We start from the raw sequence: 13809 nt of genomic DNA on the forward strand, positions 1-13809 counted from the left end.
CACAAGCTTTCTTGAATCCACTACTTTTTTCATGAACCTGAACAACACATTCATGCAGTTACACATGCGACAATGCTTTTATTGAACTCTCGTGTCGTCTACGTTTTGGCGTACAGGCTGTTGCTCCTTTGGCTACGGAGCCCACTAAACCCTCTCTATCACGGGCCCGGCCTCCACAGGCCGAACGGCCGTTCAACCGCCGCGCCGGCGGTATTCAAACCTGCCTCCTCCCCGTCCCCGCCCGCGCCGCCCGCCCTCTCTCTCCCATTGGCTGTGCCATCCCGCCGCCGTCCCACTATTGGCCCGATCCCAGCCCTCCGCCCTGCCGCTGCCTCTGATTGGCTGCCAGCCCCCCATCTCCGCGGCCTCGTGCCTGTTGCTTTATTCAGCCCGCGGCAGCCGTTGGCCGCGCGCTGGAGCCGTTGGCCGGAGGGCGATAAGGGTGGGAGGCCGTGGGAGGGAGCGTTTGGGGCCAGGGGCGTTTCCCGTGGGCCCGGCGCTTCCTGCGGGGCGACTCGGGCAGTGCCGGAGGCTTCGGTGACCKCTTGCTCCTGTGCTCCCGCGTGGCCGGCATGGCGCTGGTGCTGGCTCTCCTCAGGCGGGTGCTGGAGTACCTCGGCTGGCCGGAGCACCAGGTAAGACCCCCACGCCCTGCCCCGTGCCACGGCTGGGTCGCGGCGGCCGTGGGGGAGCTCTCGAGGTTGAGGGGAGGAAGGGCCCTCCCTGGCCAGCCCGCCGGGTGGCGGGGGCTGCGGTTGTTGCCTGCAGGTGGGGTTTGTGGCATCTCTGCTCTGCTTCACTCACACTCACTCTAGTAGTTCCATTTTTCTTCCTCTATTATTCCTCCTCCCCTCCCTTTTTTTTTTCTTCTCCAAAACGGAGTTTTGTTTTACCGTTGTAAATGAGAGAACCATACCAAACAAAACAAAAAGCCCAAATAAAACGCCTAACTAACAATTTTGAAGGAAAGATTAACTCCCTGTGTTTGGAGACCTGACGGGGAAAGATATGGGGTGTGAAATTGGATAAAGTTCACTGCTGTAGCAGCAGTCAGACTTTTCCATTATGTTGCCCTTTTATAAATAAGCTCTTTGCTGAGGTCAGTCACTAGTGAGACACTTGCAGTCCTGAAAACATTGTTTTCTTTTTGTAGAGCTGCTAAGCTGGGTCTAGGAGTGATAGTTTGACCCAACCGTCATGATTGTTTTCTGTTCTTGTTGCACTTCYTGGTTTCATTCTCCTTTCATACCTTGCTTTGTTGACAGGCTGTGTTTTTGGAAACTCGTAGATTCAGCTGCAATATCGGTCGCACAATCAGAACGTGCCTTCCTTCAGCAGCCTCATCAAGAAGGCATTTCCAGCAGCTTTGTGCCATCCTAAGGAACTATCAGGTCAAGGTASATTGAACTTTTTCTTTCTTTACTGTTTTTCCCCAATATTGTTGTAAGTGCTTGCATGTGTGTCACTCAGACATGCTCTTTTTATCACTGTCTCAAATATTACTAGCTACTAAGCTGTAGGCCCATTTGACACTGTAGAATATACAAGCTGTTTCTTGGTTGTCTTTCAGAAACTGAGGCTGGCCAAGTCAATGTGGGCCTGCATGAATTACCAGCTTGTGAATAGGATTGAAAAGATGTTTTAACTAGACTGCATCGTATTTAGTTACATATATTAGCTTAATTCATAAAATGATTGCAGGCTTTGATAAAACTGCAGGCTTTGATTCTAGCTTTTTTGATTAAAAGAAGTTCTGATTTTTAGGTTGTATCTGTTTGTCAAAGAAARGAATATGGACCAACTCGAAGTGTTGTTCGCAGACTTGGCACAATTCTTTCCTTAGAGCCTTGCCCAAGACCTTATTTTCAAGTAAGTAATGTATTTTTATGTGTTTCCTTCAACTATGTTAAGCCTCTACTTGAGTGTAGTAATGATTATACTCTTCTTAGCTTGTGTTATTAGTGCACTACATCTCTTCTGGTCACTATTTCTAACTTGCTTACAGCACTTCATACATATTTTGTTGTTCAGGTACACTTTTTTAGCGTGTACTAAATCCGTTTTCTCTTCTTGTATTTTTTTTGTTTGTTTGTTTTAGCTTGCTCAAGACCCAAGTCCATTGGATTATGAACAAAGCACAGCTCCAACTCCTGCAGTTCCATCACTTGGTGATGTCCTGTGGGTGGCAAACGATGAGGGACAAGCATTTGCTAAATCCAGGAAAGTAAAAGCAGGATAAGCACATTCAAAGGATAAATTCATGTCTCCTATCTTTTAGGGTTTTTTTTGTCTTGCCTGTGCACTTTAATTCACAGATCTGTGGATTTTTTTTAAAAAAATTTTTTCCTCCTCTCTGTTATTTCCATTTTATTTCCTGGCTTTGTGGAATGTTTTTCAGGGACAGTAGTGTAATCTGTGTCTCTTCTGAGCCAGTGTGAAAAGCAAGGGATTTTGCTAAGTCAGAAAACAGTACTTCAGGTGTGGTTGGGAGAAAAGTGATGATGAATATAATGGGAAAAGGCCTGTTTTTTTTTTTTTCCCTTTAAAACTTGATTGCTTTGGAATAAATTAAAAAAAAAAAACTTTTTTTTTTTTCTGTTGCATAACCTCATGTTGATAGTTTCTTGAGTTTATGCCCATTTTATGTTTTAGGAGTATTTCTACAGCCAAACCCTTGAAGCAAAACTTAGAATGAAAAACCTGACATTGGTAGCAGTTTTCTAATTCAACCTGTGTTTGCTTCATGCTTACTAGGTGCTAAGGGTCTTATTATGTAACTGTGYATTAAAATCATGATTGAAATAATATTTTTTAATGACTTTCTCCACTATATTTTTCTGAAAGGTTACTTACAACTACTTAGTTGCCTACATAACTTAATAAAACTGGGTGAAGCCTAAATAAAATTTCCTGATCTTTATTATCTGACTTTTACTAAGTTTGCACTTTGGGGAGGAAGACAGTTTTATGGTGTCAGTTTCATAGTTTTTGAATAGTAACAACTTGGCCCTACTTTATGACCTTGACTTTCTCAAGGATAGATTATATATCCACTTCTTATCCAAATGATGGTGGAGATTCAAGGATTTGTGACTTTCTTGATCTGAGGGAGGCTTAAGACACATTTTTGAGGATATGAGTAATTGAAATGTAAAACTTGGACACTCTTTAAAAAAGTAGTTTGATATCTTGTTGGATGAATGATGAACCAACATGGAATAATCATTGCCAGAGTCCACACATTTAATATCTTTGCCAGACTATTTCTRTTGCTGACTGCAGCTTTTAAATTGTGTCCTTGTTCCTTTCTAGGACTGAGTTGTGGAGAAAAGAAAAAAGTACAGTTCACCATGACCTACGTTCCTCTGTGGTTTCCATACAAAGTGTACCAAAAAACAGTACACAAAAAGACAGTATTGTTGACCAAGAAGCACTGCAGAAGATTTCTGCACTTGAAGATGAGTTGGTCTTTCTTCGTGCCCAAATTGCTGCGATTGTTGCTGGACAGACACTAGGAAGTGTTCCATCACGTAAGCCCTTTGGTTTGAAGTGAACAAGTGTTCATTTATTTCCTTTGCAGCTCCTGTTCAGAGCTTGCAGTGATACTGATAGAGAGCACCTATAATTTCTCTARTGGAAGTGAAACTAACAAAATTAATAGAATATAATGCTTGTTTTCTCTCTTTAATATATGCTTTTTCTTTCTCACTTTTCTTCCTTTCCTTGCCCTTTGTGCATTTAAAATGAAGTTGATGTTGAGTGATCTTYTTACTCATTTCTGTCTTTGTGGAGAAGTGTAGTAATGACACTCTCCATAYGTAGCAGTTAATAATAGCCCGTAAGTTTTAAAATACTATTAATCTTTTCTCTTTTTGGTAATTTGTCAAAGAGTACAAATGGGCMAAAATTCTAAGGTAGTCACGTTCGGTCTTTACCAAAAACAAATGTTGCAAAATAAATGCGCTTAACAGCCACTGGAGTATCAAAGATGGGAGTTCATATAGAAAGCCAACCATCTGTTAAATCTGTTTTGTCAAATGTCTTGTGACCTGCTCTTAAGTCCAGATGATTTAGTTACTCCTGCTTTTGCTTCATCTGGGTTATTCCAATCCTCAGGCTACTGGGACTGACCCTTTGCAGGCAGCTTTGTCCCAACCTGTTCCTGATTTGTCCAGTGGACAAACTCTGGATAAAATCCGCTGATCACTCAGCCAACTCAGATCTGTTATTTCATGTGTTCTAGGTCTCTCACTTTGAAATTGAATTTGTGATTTTTTTTTTTAATACAATTTTCTCTGTGCTGTGGTATGTGAGATGGGTAATAAAGTGCTTAAACTGTTTTATTTTGACTAAAGATTGGTGCTAGACTTGATGTTGATTATTACTGAGGTACTAGAACTATTAAAAGTAAAATCCTTGTTTCTCTCTTGTTACATGCAGAAACCTTTAAGACATTTAGCATCCCAGATGGATTTTACCCAGTGCCAGCAATGACTTCCACACCCTTGTCGATCTCTCACAATCACTTTGTCATTCCCTCACCTCCTCCACTGCCCTCTGGGACAGCATCTGGTGTTGAYGCCAGTATTTCAGCCGTTGAACTTATAAAACAACGTCGTGCTGCAAGAAAGAGCAGTTCAACTACTACTGATAGTGCTGATAACCAGAGGACAAAGAATGTTCCTAGTATGATGGATGTTTTGAAAGATCTAAATAAGGTTCAGCTGAAAGCTATTGAGAGGTAGGTTTAATTATGTGTTTGAGGGACTTGAAGGCAGTATTAGTGTCACTGCATTTAAGCAGCAGCAGAAAATACCAATATAAAACATTATTGAATGATTTGCCAGTTACTGCTGGCAAACTGAGGATGACAGCCTTTAAGTTCATAACTTGAAATGCAAGATATGTGTGACATGGTTTAAGTTTCATTTAGAAATGCTGAATCTTGCATCATTTGAAACTAGGCTTGCACTTGTGTACAAATTTCAGGGTGTTTTGGAGTGTTTTGTGGGTCTGTGTCTTTTGAGACTGAGGCGATCTCAGAACCTACTCTGACTAAAACTTTCTAGTTTCACTGTGAAGAGATGCAACAAAAAATTAGAGAAACATTGCAAGCAGTTAATATACCCAAAATATTGTGGTGCTAGCTTTGAAGTGTTAAAGGAAAATAAATGTTGTGTCTTTTAGATTATAAATACTTGCAAGTGAGGTGCACGTGGGGTTACAAAAATGCTTTACTCATGACTGTACGTGTAATGCCTCCTCTCAATGGAGCTTTCTTGTTTTCTTAACTATGAGCTTTATCCCTGAAAGTCATTAGCACCAAGTACAGGCTCATTATTTGCATGTGTCTCCAGAGCATGTCCATGTGCTTTTGGAGACGTATTCCACCATTAAATCAGCAAATATGCTTGATTTAACGCTCTAAGGTAAAGCAATGTTTTAACTTCACTTGCACATTATGCTGTTAGTCTTTCTAACACAAAATCTGAATTGTGGTACTTTTCACAGAATCCCAGAATGGTTAAGGTTGGAAGGACCTTAACACGTCCTTAACAGGTCTAGCAGGGACCCCTAGAGCCCCTGGCACAGTCTTTCTGTATTAATTCATTCCTGAGAATGGGCTTCGGGTTGCTTTGTCTCTCTTGAAAACAGAAGTCACTTTTTACATGTTTATTTTAGACTCACTTTATTTTTTTCAAACCTATCCAGAYGTTCTGATAGGTAGATCAGCATTATGGTAACAAACTAAGAGATATTTGTCTCCAGGGATAGGTTTTGCTTTTAGCCTTCTGAATGCCATGTGTGATGAATGAAGTGACATRTTTAGGAAGGGCAGTTTAAACAACCATCACCCCGAGCAAGGCAATGCTTAGCAGGAAATAAGAAGTGGGCATCTGAAGTGCTTCCAGAATCCTGGCATCTCTCTGCATCATCTAGGTAGAGCTTAAATGAAAAATGAATTTGTGTCTGTAATAGTTCCTCCTAAGTAATTTCCAAGCCTGGGTAGTTTTCCAGGACAAACTTGATGTTTTATAGTGTTGCTGGAGGTAATAATGGTGATAGAAATTATTAGTTTTTCAAACAGCACTCTAGTTTGACAGTAGTTTAAAAGGTGCCCTGTAAGGGCAAGACCTCTGTTATCTTAAGTCTAGAGTCTGAAAATACTGATTTCTCCCACCTGAGCTCCACATCTATGTGGACTGGGCAAGTGACTTGTCAGTTTGATTTTTGTTGGCTGTAACTTGCAGACCTTGCAATGAGCTTGCTGCTGTCAGCATGTATTAGGTACAATCTCCTGGCCTGTAGATAGCTCCTTTAATAGCTCAAATTTGAACACTCCTAGTTTTATTTATTTATCTTCAAAAAACTAAATGGTTAGGAAAGGTGTGGTGTGTATTCTTTCATTATATTATTTATTTTTCATATTGTCTTTCTTTACAGAGCAGTATCAAGCTGTGGTTTCAGGCTAGGAATCTGGCTGAGAAGTTGTTAAGCTTGTGTTTGTTAATCTAGTTTGATGAATTGCTATAAAATAGCATTAACAGCTAGTATAATCAGGTCTTATAGGATGTATATGAAAGTCAATCTTGCTGGTTTTCAGATTGCTCAGCACAGCAATAAGGGCAAGAGATGGTCTTTGTCTTTGTTCTTGCAGGTCACCTGGAGGTACCCCACTTTCTAAACCTAAAAAGAGACGGAGTTCAGATTGGGATCCAGTTGCTCTGCTGACTCATGCACTTCAGAAGAAATTTGCRCATAAAAACGATGATGAAGATGATTCCTTGGACAAAGAAAATCGATCCTTCGATAGCTCCCCATTTTCTAGTCCAGAGATTCCATTGGTATGTTTTTACAGAAGAATGTATTCTTGTATCCTTGAAGGGAATTGCCACTAACATCAATAGTTGCAGGGCTTTTGAGAGAGYGTTAGAAATTGTCCAAAATGTTTTTTTTTTTAAACTATCAGTTTAGATGGTTGCTTTTTATTTATTTATTTTTATTACCTTCTCCCTTGTCCCCCAAAGTATAATCCAGGAGGAGAGTTCAAAAAGATCATTATTAAAGGTGGATTTAGACTGGTGAATAAACTTCCATATTCACCAAGGGGGTAAAACTGAAGGCCTGAATCTGAACATTTGRCTCATGATTAATTGAACTTTGGAAGTGCGTGTGTCTACAGGCATAGAAACTGTGTGTCCAGTTGGTAATGCTGACTTTATTTTTACAGATAAAGGTGTTGAGAATGGACAGAGAGGTCTGACTAACAAGTGTTATATGTTCAGAAAAMAAAATGAAAATACTGAGTCTTGCATTGCTCTTTGAGGTGACTTTCTGCACATTTTATATCTTTTAAAGTGTATTTCTGAATATTCTTGCTGAGCCTCATGACAGAGAGGTGACCGAGTGCTGGATTGGGATTGTGTAGAGCAATCTGTGCAAGCTGTTTTAAGTTAAACAGTTCAGCAGTGCTGACGGTTGTTTTCTAGAGAATTCTGCAAACATCAGAGCTGAGAGGTCAAAAAGGTGGAAATAAGTGACACAAACTGTCCTTTTCTATTTACAATATTATTTCACTTTTAAGAATATTGCTATTTGGTACTATAGTATTTCGTAGCCTAGTAGAGATAAGTAATACTGCAGAACATATTGTTCTTCAAAGACTGCTGCGGGACTTGTGGCTAGTTTCTTGATTTAAAAATTTAGTATAGCTATAATCTATTTTGTTTGTATCCCCCGCTGTAAAGATATTTTGGAAAAATATTTTAAGTGCCACAAGGACTTCACATGAAATATAAAGCATATGTTTTACGCAGATTATATTTACGCAACGGGTTCAGTGTAGTTCAAGTTCTTTCAACTACCTTCAATGAACTTTAACATTATGTTCTTTAAAGGTGAAAAAATGCAAGCTTATTAAAAATAATCAGTTTTTCTTTTTGAATATGAAATACAAAAGCARAAATCCTGGAATAGCTTCTGTTAAAGTGATTTATGCAGTCCTRGGAGACAGACTGCTTTAAGAGCAGGCTGTTTAGCTAAAGGAGAAAGGCAGGCTTTTCTCATTAAAGTAGTCTGGATTGCAAATTCATTCATATTTTTAATTGGGTACCATTATATGTTTTGAAGAAAAATGGTACTTGAAGCAATTGCATAGGCCTATTCTTCCTGAGCAGAGAGGAAAAATGAAACTGCTCCTACCAACTCTCTGTTTATTGAAAACATCTCTTCCTTCAGTGCTCTTGAAACTGAGGTTATTAATTCCACTGTTGTTTCCCAGGTAGGACGTTGCAGTCTGAAGCCCAGTGCAAAATCCAGCCTCCTAAGAACTGATGAAGTTAAACAGATGTCAACGTGGAAAGTGAAAGCCCATATTTAATTGGTAGTGACTTCTGAGGGAAGTATATAGYGTGTGTATGTAAGTGGCAGGCCCACTTGATGAAACTGCTGTAGTCCGTTCTAGAATGTGCCTCCTGTGCTGCTGAATTTGCTAGGATCTGTAAAAGTCGCTTACCTTAGTTACCCAGCAGCCAAACTTGTGAATGTGATGCTTTTTGGGAAAAGCACACAACCGGAAGACAGATATTTTTATCATGGTGCAGTATGCTGGAAACCTGGGAAGTGCAGGATGTATGAAAGAAGTAATACTTCGTGTGGCAGCTGAATTGTGTATCATGTCTACACTTCTGTGTAAATAATGAAGAGATGTGAACTTTTGGTTAGTGTACAATGTATAACAATGTGTATAATGGTCATTAAYACTGCATGTTCATTAGTGTGATATAGTTTACAGCTCCATATTCTGTGTGCAAGAGGTACTCTTAATTTATTGTGGGTCAGTAGAAAAACCTTTGAAAACTGAAGCTTTGTCTTCCTTTAAGTCATGGTCAAGCAGCCTATTTAATGCCCACAATATGGGAGCGTTGTGTTTTGAGGAAAACAAACAAACTTTGGAGCAAGACTTGATAGCACAAGGGTAGTCTGAATTTCGTTATGTACATGAACATTAACTGCACTGTTATGAAGACTCCTGTTCAGAGTTCATGAATTTATAAAAATTTTCCCTTATATCATGGATATGTATGGTAATATCCTTTTGTCTTGCAGACTTTTTTTTTGTATCTTAAGAGCTGACAGTTTTTGACAATTGATTAAATAATTGTATTACCTAAAACAGGTTAGGGTCGACTGTTTACTATAGTTGCCTTTACTTCTTATTTTGTCTAACGAGGCGATTGTGCAAAAGCAAATTCTTTTCAGTTTCACTGTGGACTGAACATGCCTTGCATATCCTAGATGTCTTCCATTTCCCTGTGCAGGATAGAACAGCAGTGGGCTGCCTTTACATCACAAAGGCTGTATGATGCTTTGTCGATACTTTGTCTTCCTACAGCTGTTTACACAGGTCTAAAAAGTCGTTACTGGACATATCCCATACTCCTTCCAAGTTATCTTTGACTAAACTCTGTATGTAAGGGATTTATCTTCAAATCCTCTCTACTSCATATAGATTTCTCTTGAATTATTGGTAATTATTGAGCTTTCTTTATACCACATTRGAGTGGAAGAACACGACTGAACAGTTTCTCCTTCTGTTTCTGCCTGTCTCCAAGGTCGATGCTATTCCCTAACTTGAAAATTACTGCCTCCTTGTGTCACTSTGTTGCCTGTGACATCTACATGTGATATCTTGTCCTCTATTGGGTGAGCTTAGGGCAATAAAGACAAGACTGTCAGTGTTCYCTTTTGACTTTGTTTTCCTGGCTGCTTGTTGCAGTTTGAAAGTGGTGGGGGGTGGGGGAAGGAGATGTCAATCATTGTGCTAACTGTACACCTGACTGTGGTACTATCAGATTCGTGAACGATCTGTGGACCTACAGAAAAATGGCCTTTCTAGGCATGAATTGAGTTCCTGAATAGTCTGATCAACAATAAGCCTAACTCTGGCAGTAGCGGMTTCACAGTCTGTCAACTGTATGTCTGAGTGCTTTCTAACCAAGTAGTGAAGTTCATGAATAGCATGATTTATTCAAATGCAACATTTACAATGCAGTTTCAGMTGTCAGTACAGGAACTTCTGTACTACAGTGTGGGGATTTTTTTTTAACTAGCTCTGATGCAATCCTCACTCTCCCAGAAGCCAGGAGAGGGCTCTCAGTCTCCAGGAGGTAGTCTCTGAGGGCTCTCAGTCTCCTCAGGTGGTAGACTGACCTGAGGGGAGGAAAGGGGGATCAGCCTATCAGCTGATCCAAAATTTATGATGGAATCTTCCCTCTCATTTCTAAAGCTCCTCAGACAGTGTCTTGACCCAAGGGGAGGAAAGGGGTTCAGCCTSTTGGCTGACCCAAATGTTATGATGGAATCTATCTTCTCATTTCTTTCCTCCTTAGTTCACTCTTTATACCTTTTCTTTACATTCATTTGGTGCTTGAGTGCCTATAGTCATACTTCTTATTGATTGTTGGTGAAAAAGGCTCTTGCTTTCACTTAAAGGTGCAGTCAAAAATGTACAGGCAAGTGCATGCTCAGTGAAGAGTGGTTGTACTTTGGAGGCGGGTAACTTTTGGGATGGTGGTGTGTTTTAACATTATAATGAGCAAAGCTCGAGGAAAGTTCATCCGAAGGCAGGGATTTGCCACCCTTGCTGGCTCCGCACTGGATATCTCAACATGTATCTCCCCTTGGGCAGCTCCTGTGCGRCTGATCAGCGGCCCAGCACAGGGACTGCAACAGCCTTTGGCTGCCGGGTCTTCGCTCTGCTCCATCCTCCCTTACTGCTCTGCAGCTGTGACRAGGGCGGCTTGTGCTGCCTGGGGAGTTGTGGAGGAGCAGAGTCTGTACCTGCCAACCAGCCTGCAAGTGGCAACTGTCTTACAAAAGTCTTTTTTTTCTCTGGGTGCTTGCAGAAGTTTCACTGGTCTATAACTGTGCATCATGTAAAGGCTGAAGAAGACAGTCTTGTTTCCTCTTGAGAGTGAGCAGACCAGCACACATTGTCTATTTCAGCGGCATTAATCTGGATTACTTATAAATTCCCGTGCTGCAGAAATACTTTTTCTCTGTAACACCAGTCAGTGATGGTTTACAGGCTCGTGGCCACGTCGTTGTCCACCACACTGCCAGGTCCTTCTCTTCCAGGTGGCTTCCCAGGCTGCTCGCTGGGGCTGGGGTGCTGCGTCCCAGCAGCGTTGGTGAACACCATGATGTTCCTCTCTGCCCATTGGTGAACACCTTCATGTTCCTCGCTGCCCGTGATGTTCCTCTCCTGCAGGCTGGTGAGGTCCCTCTGAAGGGCTGTGCAGCTCCCTGATGGCACAGCCGCTCCTCCCAGGCCTGTCTCCYCAGGGAATGCGCTGAGGGTGCATGCTGGCCCTTCAGCCTGGTCACTGAGCTCGGATTGAATAATCCTGCATCCAGATGTGACCCCAGACGCTGCCTGCCCCTAGACCCCGCACCGTGGAGCTCTGCCGTCCAGGCAGCTCTCAGCCCAGCGCCCTGGTGCCCACCTGGCCCACGCTTGGGCCGTGGCGCAAGGCCCTCAACCTGCTTGCCCAGCATTGCCCCTGTGGATCCTTGCCGAGTGCTGAACTGCTCGTGTTGCACCACGAGAGAGCAGTGTTACTCCAGGCCCTGCAGTGTCAATCTCGGAAAAAGAAGTTCTGCTTTGCCAGCAGCAGGTCCAGCTACAAATTTTTAATCCCTTTACATTCTTATCTTTTTAATGGCTCTCGCACACAGAACTAGTCATTTGTCGAGGCACGTGCGTCTGTCTTGCTCGTATTGCTGAAAATACCAGGCCAATTTATTTTCTTACCCACACAATCAATCTTCCTCTTCATTTGTGTCTAATGACACAAACARTCAAATGTCTAAAATCTAGGAGAATAGAGGATTTGTGTCAGATGTTAGAGAAGAGCAGCAAGTTTTTCTTGAAGAAATATCCTCTCCTGTCTCCCACAGAATGACTTTTGGAAAAAATTCCAATTGCAATGTAGTACACATATAAAGAGCATTTCTAGTGAACTGCAGGGGTTGGGCTAAAAAGTGGGACATTTGGTCTGTAGTTTCATCTTGTTCTCTCAAATGAGTTGTGCTCTGTTATTATAAGCTTCTATGTTCTTTTCTTTTCACATGTAAGCAATGACTTTATGGGTTTAGGTGAGTGCATAGGCTGAGCAAGAACATATTTGCAGAACTGGGCAAATTTGATTTTTTTTCTGGTGGAATTATAATTGTTCATGAAATAAATGCCTTATGACTTCTGTCTTAAGAAGAAAGGGGGTATTCAAAGTATTAATAGTCATATTGACTGTTGGATCTGTTTGTTATTCCAAGGAGAAACAATGAAAATAATTATGTAATATGAACTTCTTTGGCTTTACAAAAAAATAATTCAGAATTAAGCAAAGTAAACTTTTTCATTTTTTTAAAGGCTCCAACTAGCAAGTGCATGATAGATTCCTCTATATTGCTCAATATACAATGAAGTTGTGTCTCTTTATTCTCAAGATTTCCCATTTGTAGTAAATGTAATATTGTAACAACCAGATTTTTCAGGAAAAAAAAACACATAGTAAGCATTAAAAAAAAATTATTCACAGTGCGTTTTCTATTTACAGTCTTGATGTAGTTTTAAAGTATTTTTGTCTTTTTCTTTTCTTATACTCTGTGAGAATTGCTGCCCCTCTGTATCCATGTCTGAGGAGATGATATCCAGAGAGTTCTGGGAGCTGTTAATGCACCTGTTTGTGACTTAGGATAAGAAACTGCTCATTTATGGTAGATAATGTTAATTTCAATTTTTTGCTTAATTTATATCAAAAGGATTTTGATTCTTCAGATGGACATAGATTCAGTGCATGGATAAGCCTCCAGCCTCCCACTTCCTGTGACCAGACTCTAAGCTCCAGCCCTCAAGGAGATTTTGAGGAAGTTGTGAAAAATATGGAGAGGTATCTGCTTACAATGGATAATTTTGAAAAAAGAATAGAGTGCAGAAAAAAACCTGCAGAATTCTGCTTTCAGTAATGCTTCTGCACCCCCCTTTCTTTTCAATGCAGTGGCTGGAGTGTAACTTATGGCTGTATATTTTAAATAAGGACCATCTTACCTGTCACATCAKCTTGAACTTGAAGAATGGTACATTTACTGCCTCTAGTCTTGCCCTTCTTCTTTTGCCCTTTATTTAACTGGGAAAGTGGAACTAGGGTGATCATTCCCACTTTGGTTTTGCTTTCTACTTCTTACAGAGTAACACAGTACCTACCTTTTGCTCAGCAGCGTTTTCTTGGAATGAATGAACAAAAACCTGTCTAAAGAAAACCTTATTAAAGCTATTTTCAAACTGATGAGAAGGATTTAGTCCACTGGGAGAGATTAAGCTGAAAACCACAAGATTTAATCTTTTTGAAAGAAGCTTTCACATACTTTGCTTAACCTGTAGGACATAATCTAGAAACAACCAAAAAAAAAAGGTTCAAAAAAAAGGTTCAGCCTACCTTCCATGTTTGAGCAAAGGGGCTGGTTCCTGCCTTGTTTCTCAGGATTATAATCACCTGGTGAGCAATAGCTGCTGCTGTAAGGGAGGCCTAGGGAGCACCTCCAAGTGAGCTTAGGGGGGKTTTCTTCATGTTTAGTGCTGCCTTGCAGATGTTTGATGTACTGTGACCTTATTGTTCACAGGCTGTGAGTATGTCTTATTTTTTTAGAGAAAACTATAAAGAACTATAAGAATCTCTGTTAAAAGTTTCAAGATAACAGTCTGGATCATGGGGGTTGGCTGTATGTGYTGCTGCTGAAGTGGATTTT

At 40.8% G+C, this 13809-nt stretch overlaps 1 protein-coding gene across 2 annotated transcripts; it reads left to right on the forward strand.

Moving 5' to 3' along the window:
* Positions 1-522: 522 nt before the first annotated feature.
* Positions 523-9175, forward strand: MTFR2 (mitochondrial fission regulator 2). 2 transcript variants are annotated; one of them, XR_003250805.1, is made up of 9 exons: positions 523-635; positions 1266-1397; positions 1765-1869; positions 2099-2220; positions 3313-3530; positions 4441-4741; positions 6659-6845; positions 7232-7327; positions 8282-8343. XR_003250805.1 is itself a non-coding variant. In XM_026048238.1 (8 exons), the coding sequence occupies exons 1-8, from the start codon at positions 573-575 to the stop codon at positions 8378-8380; spliced, it is 1227 nt and encodes a 408-aa protein (XP_025904023.1). In that variant the 5' UTR covers positions 523-572; the 3' UTR covers positions 8381-9175. The 2 variants fall into 2 exon arrangements, 1 of the variants encoding a protein (XP_025904023.1); XM_026048238.1 differs by lacking the exon at positions 7232-7327 and having other exon boundaries at positions 8282-9175.
* Positions 9176-13809: the final 4634 nt, after the last annotated feature.

This window comes from Nothoprocta perdicaria, unplaced genomic scaffold (genome assembly GCF_003342845.1).
Source record: "Nothoprocta perdicaria isolate Ctin4 unplaced genomic scaffold, notPer1 scaffold_52, whole genome shotgun sequence".
Lineage (NCBI taxonomy): Eukaryota > Metazoa > Chordata > Aves > Tinamiformes > Tinamidae > Nothoprocta > Nothoprocta perdicaria.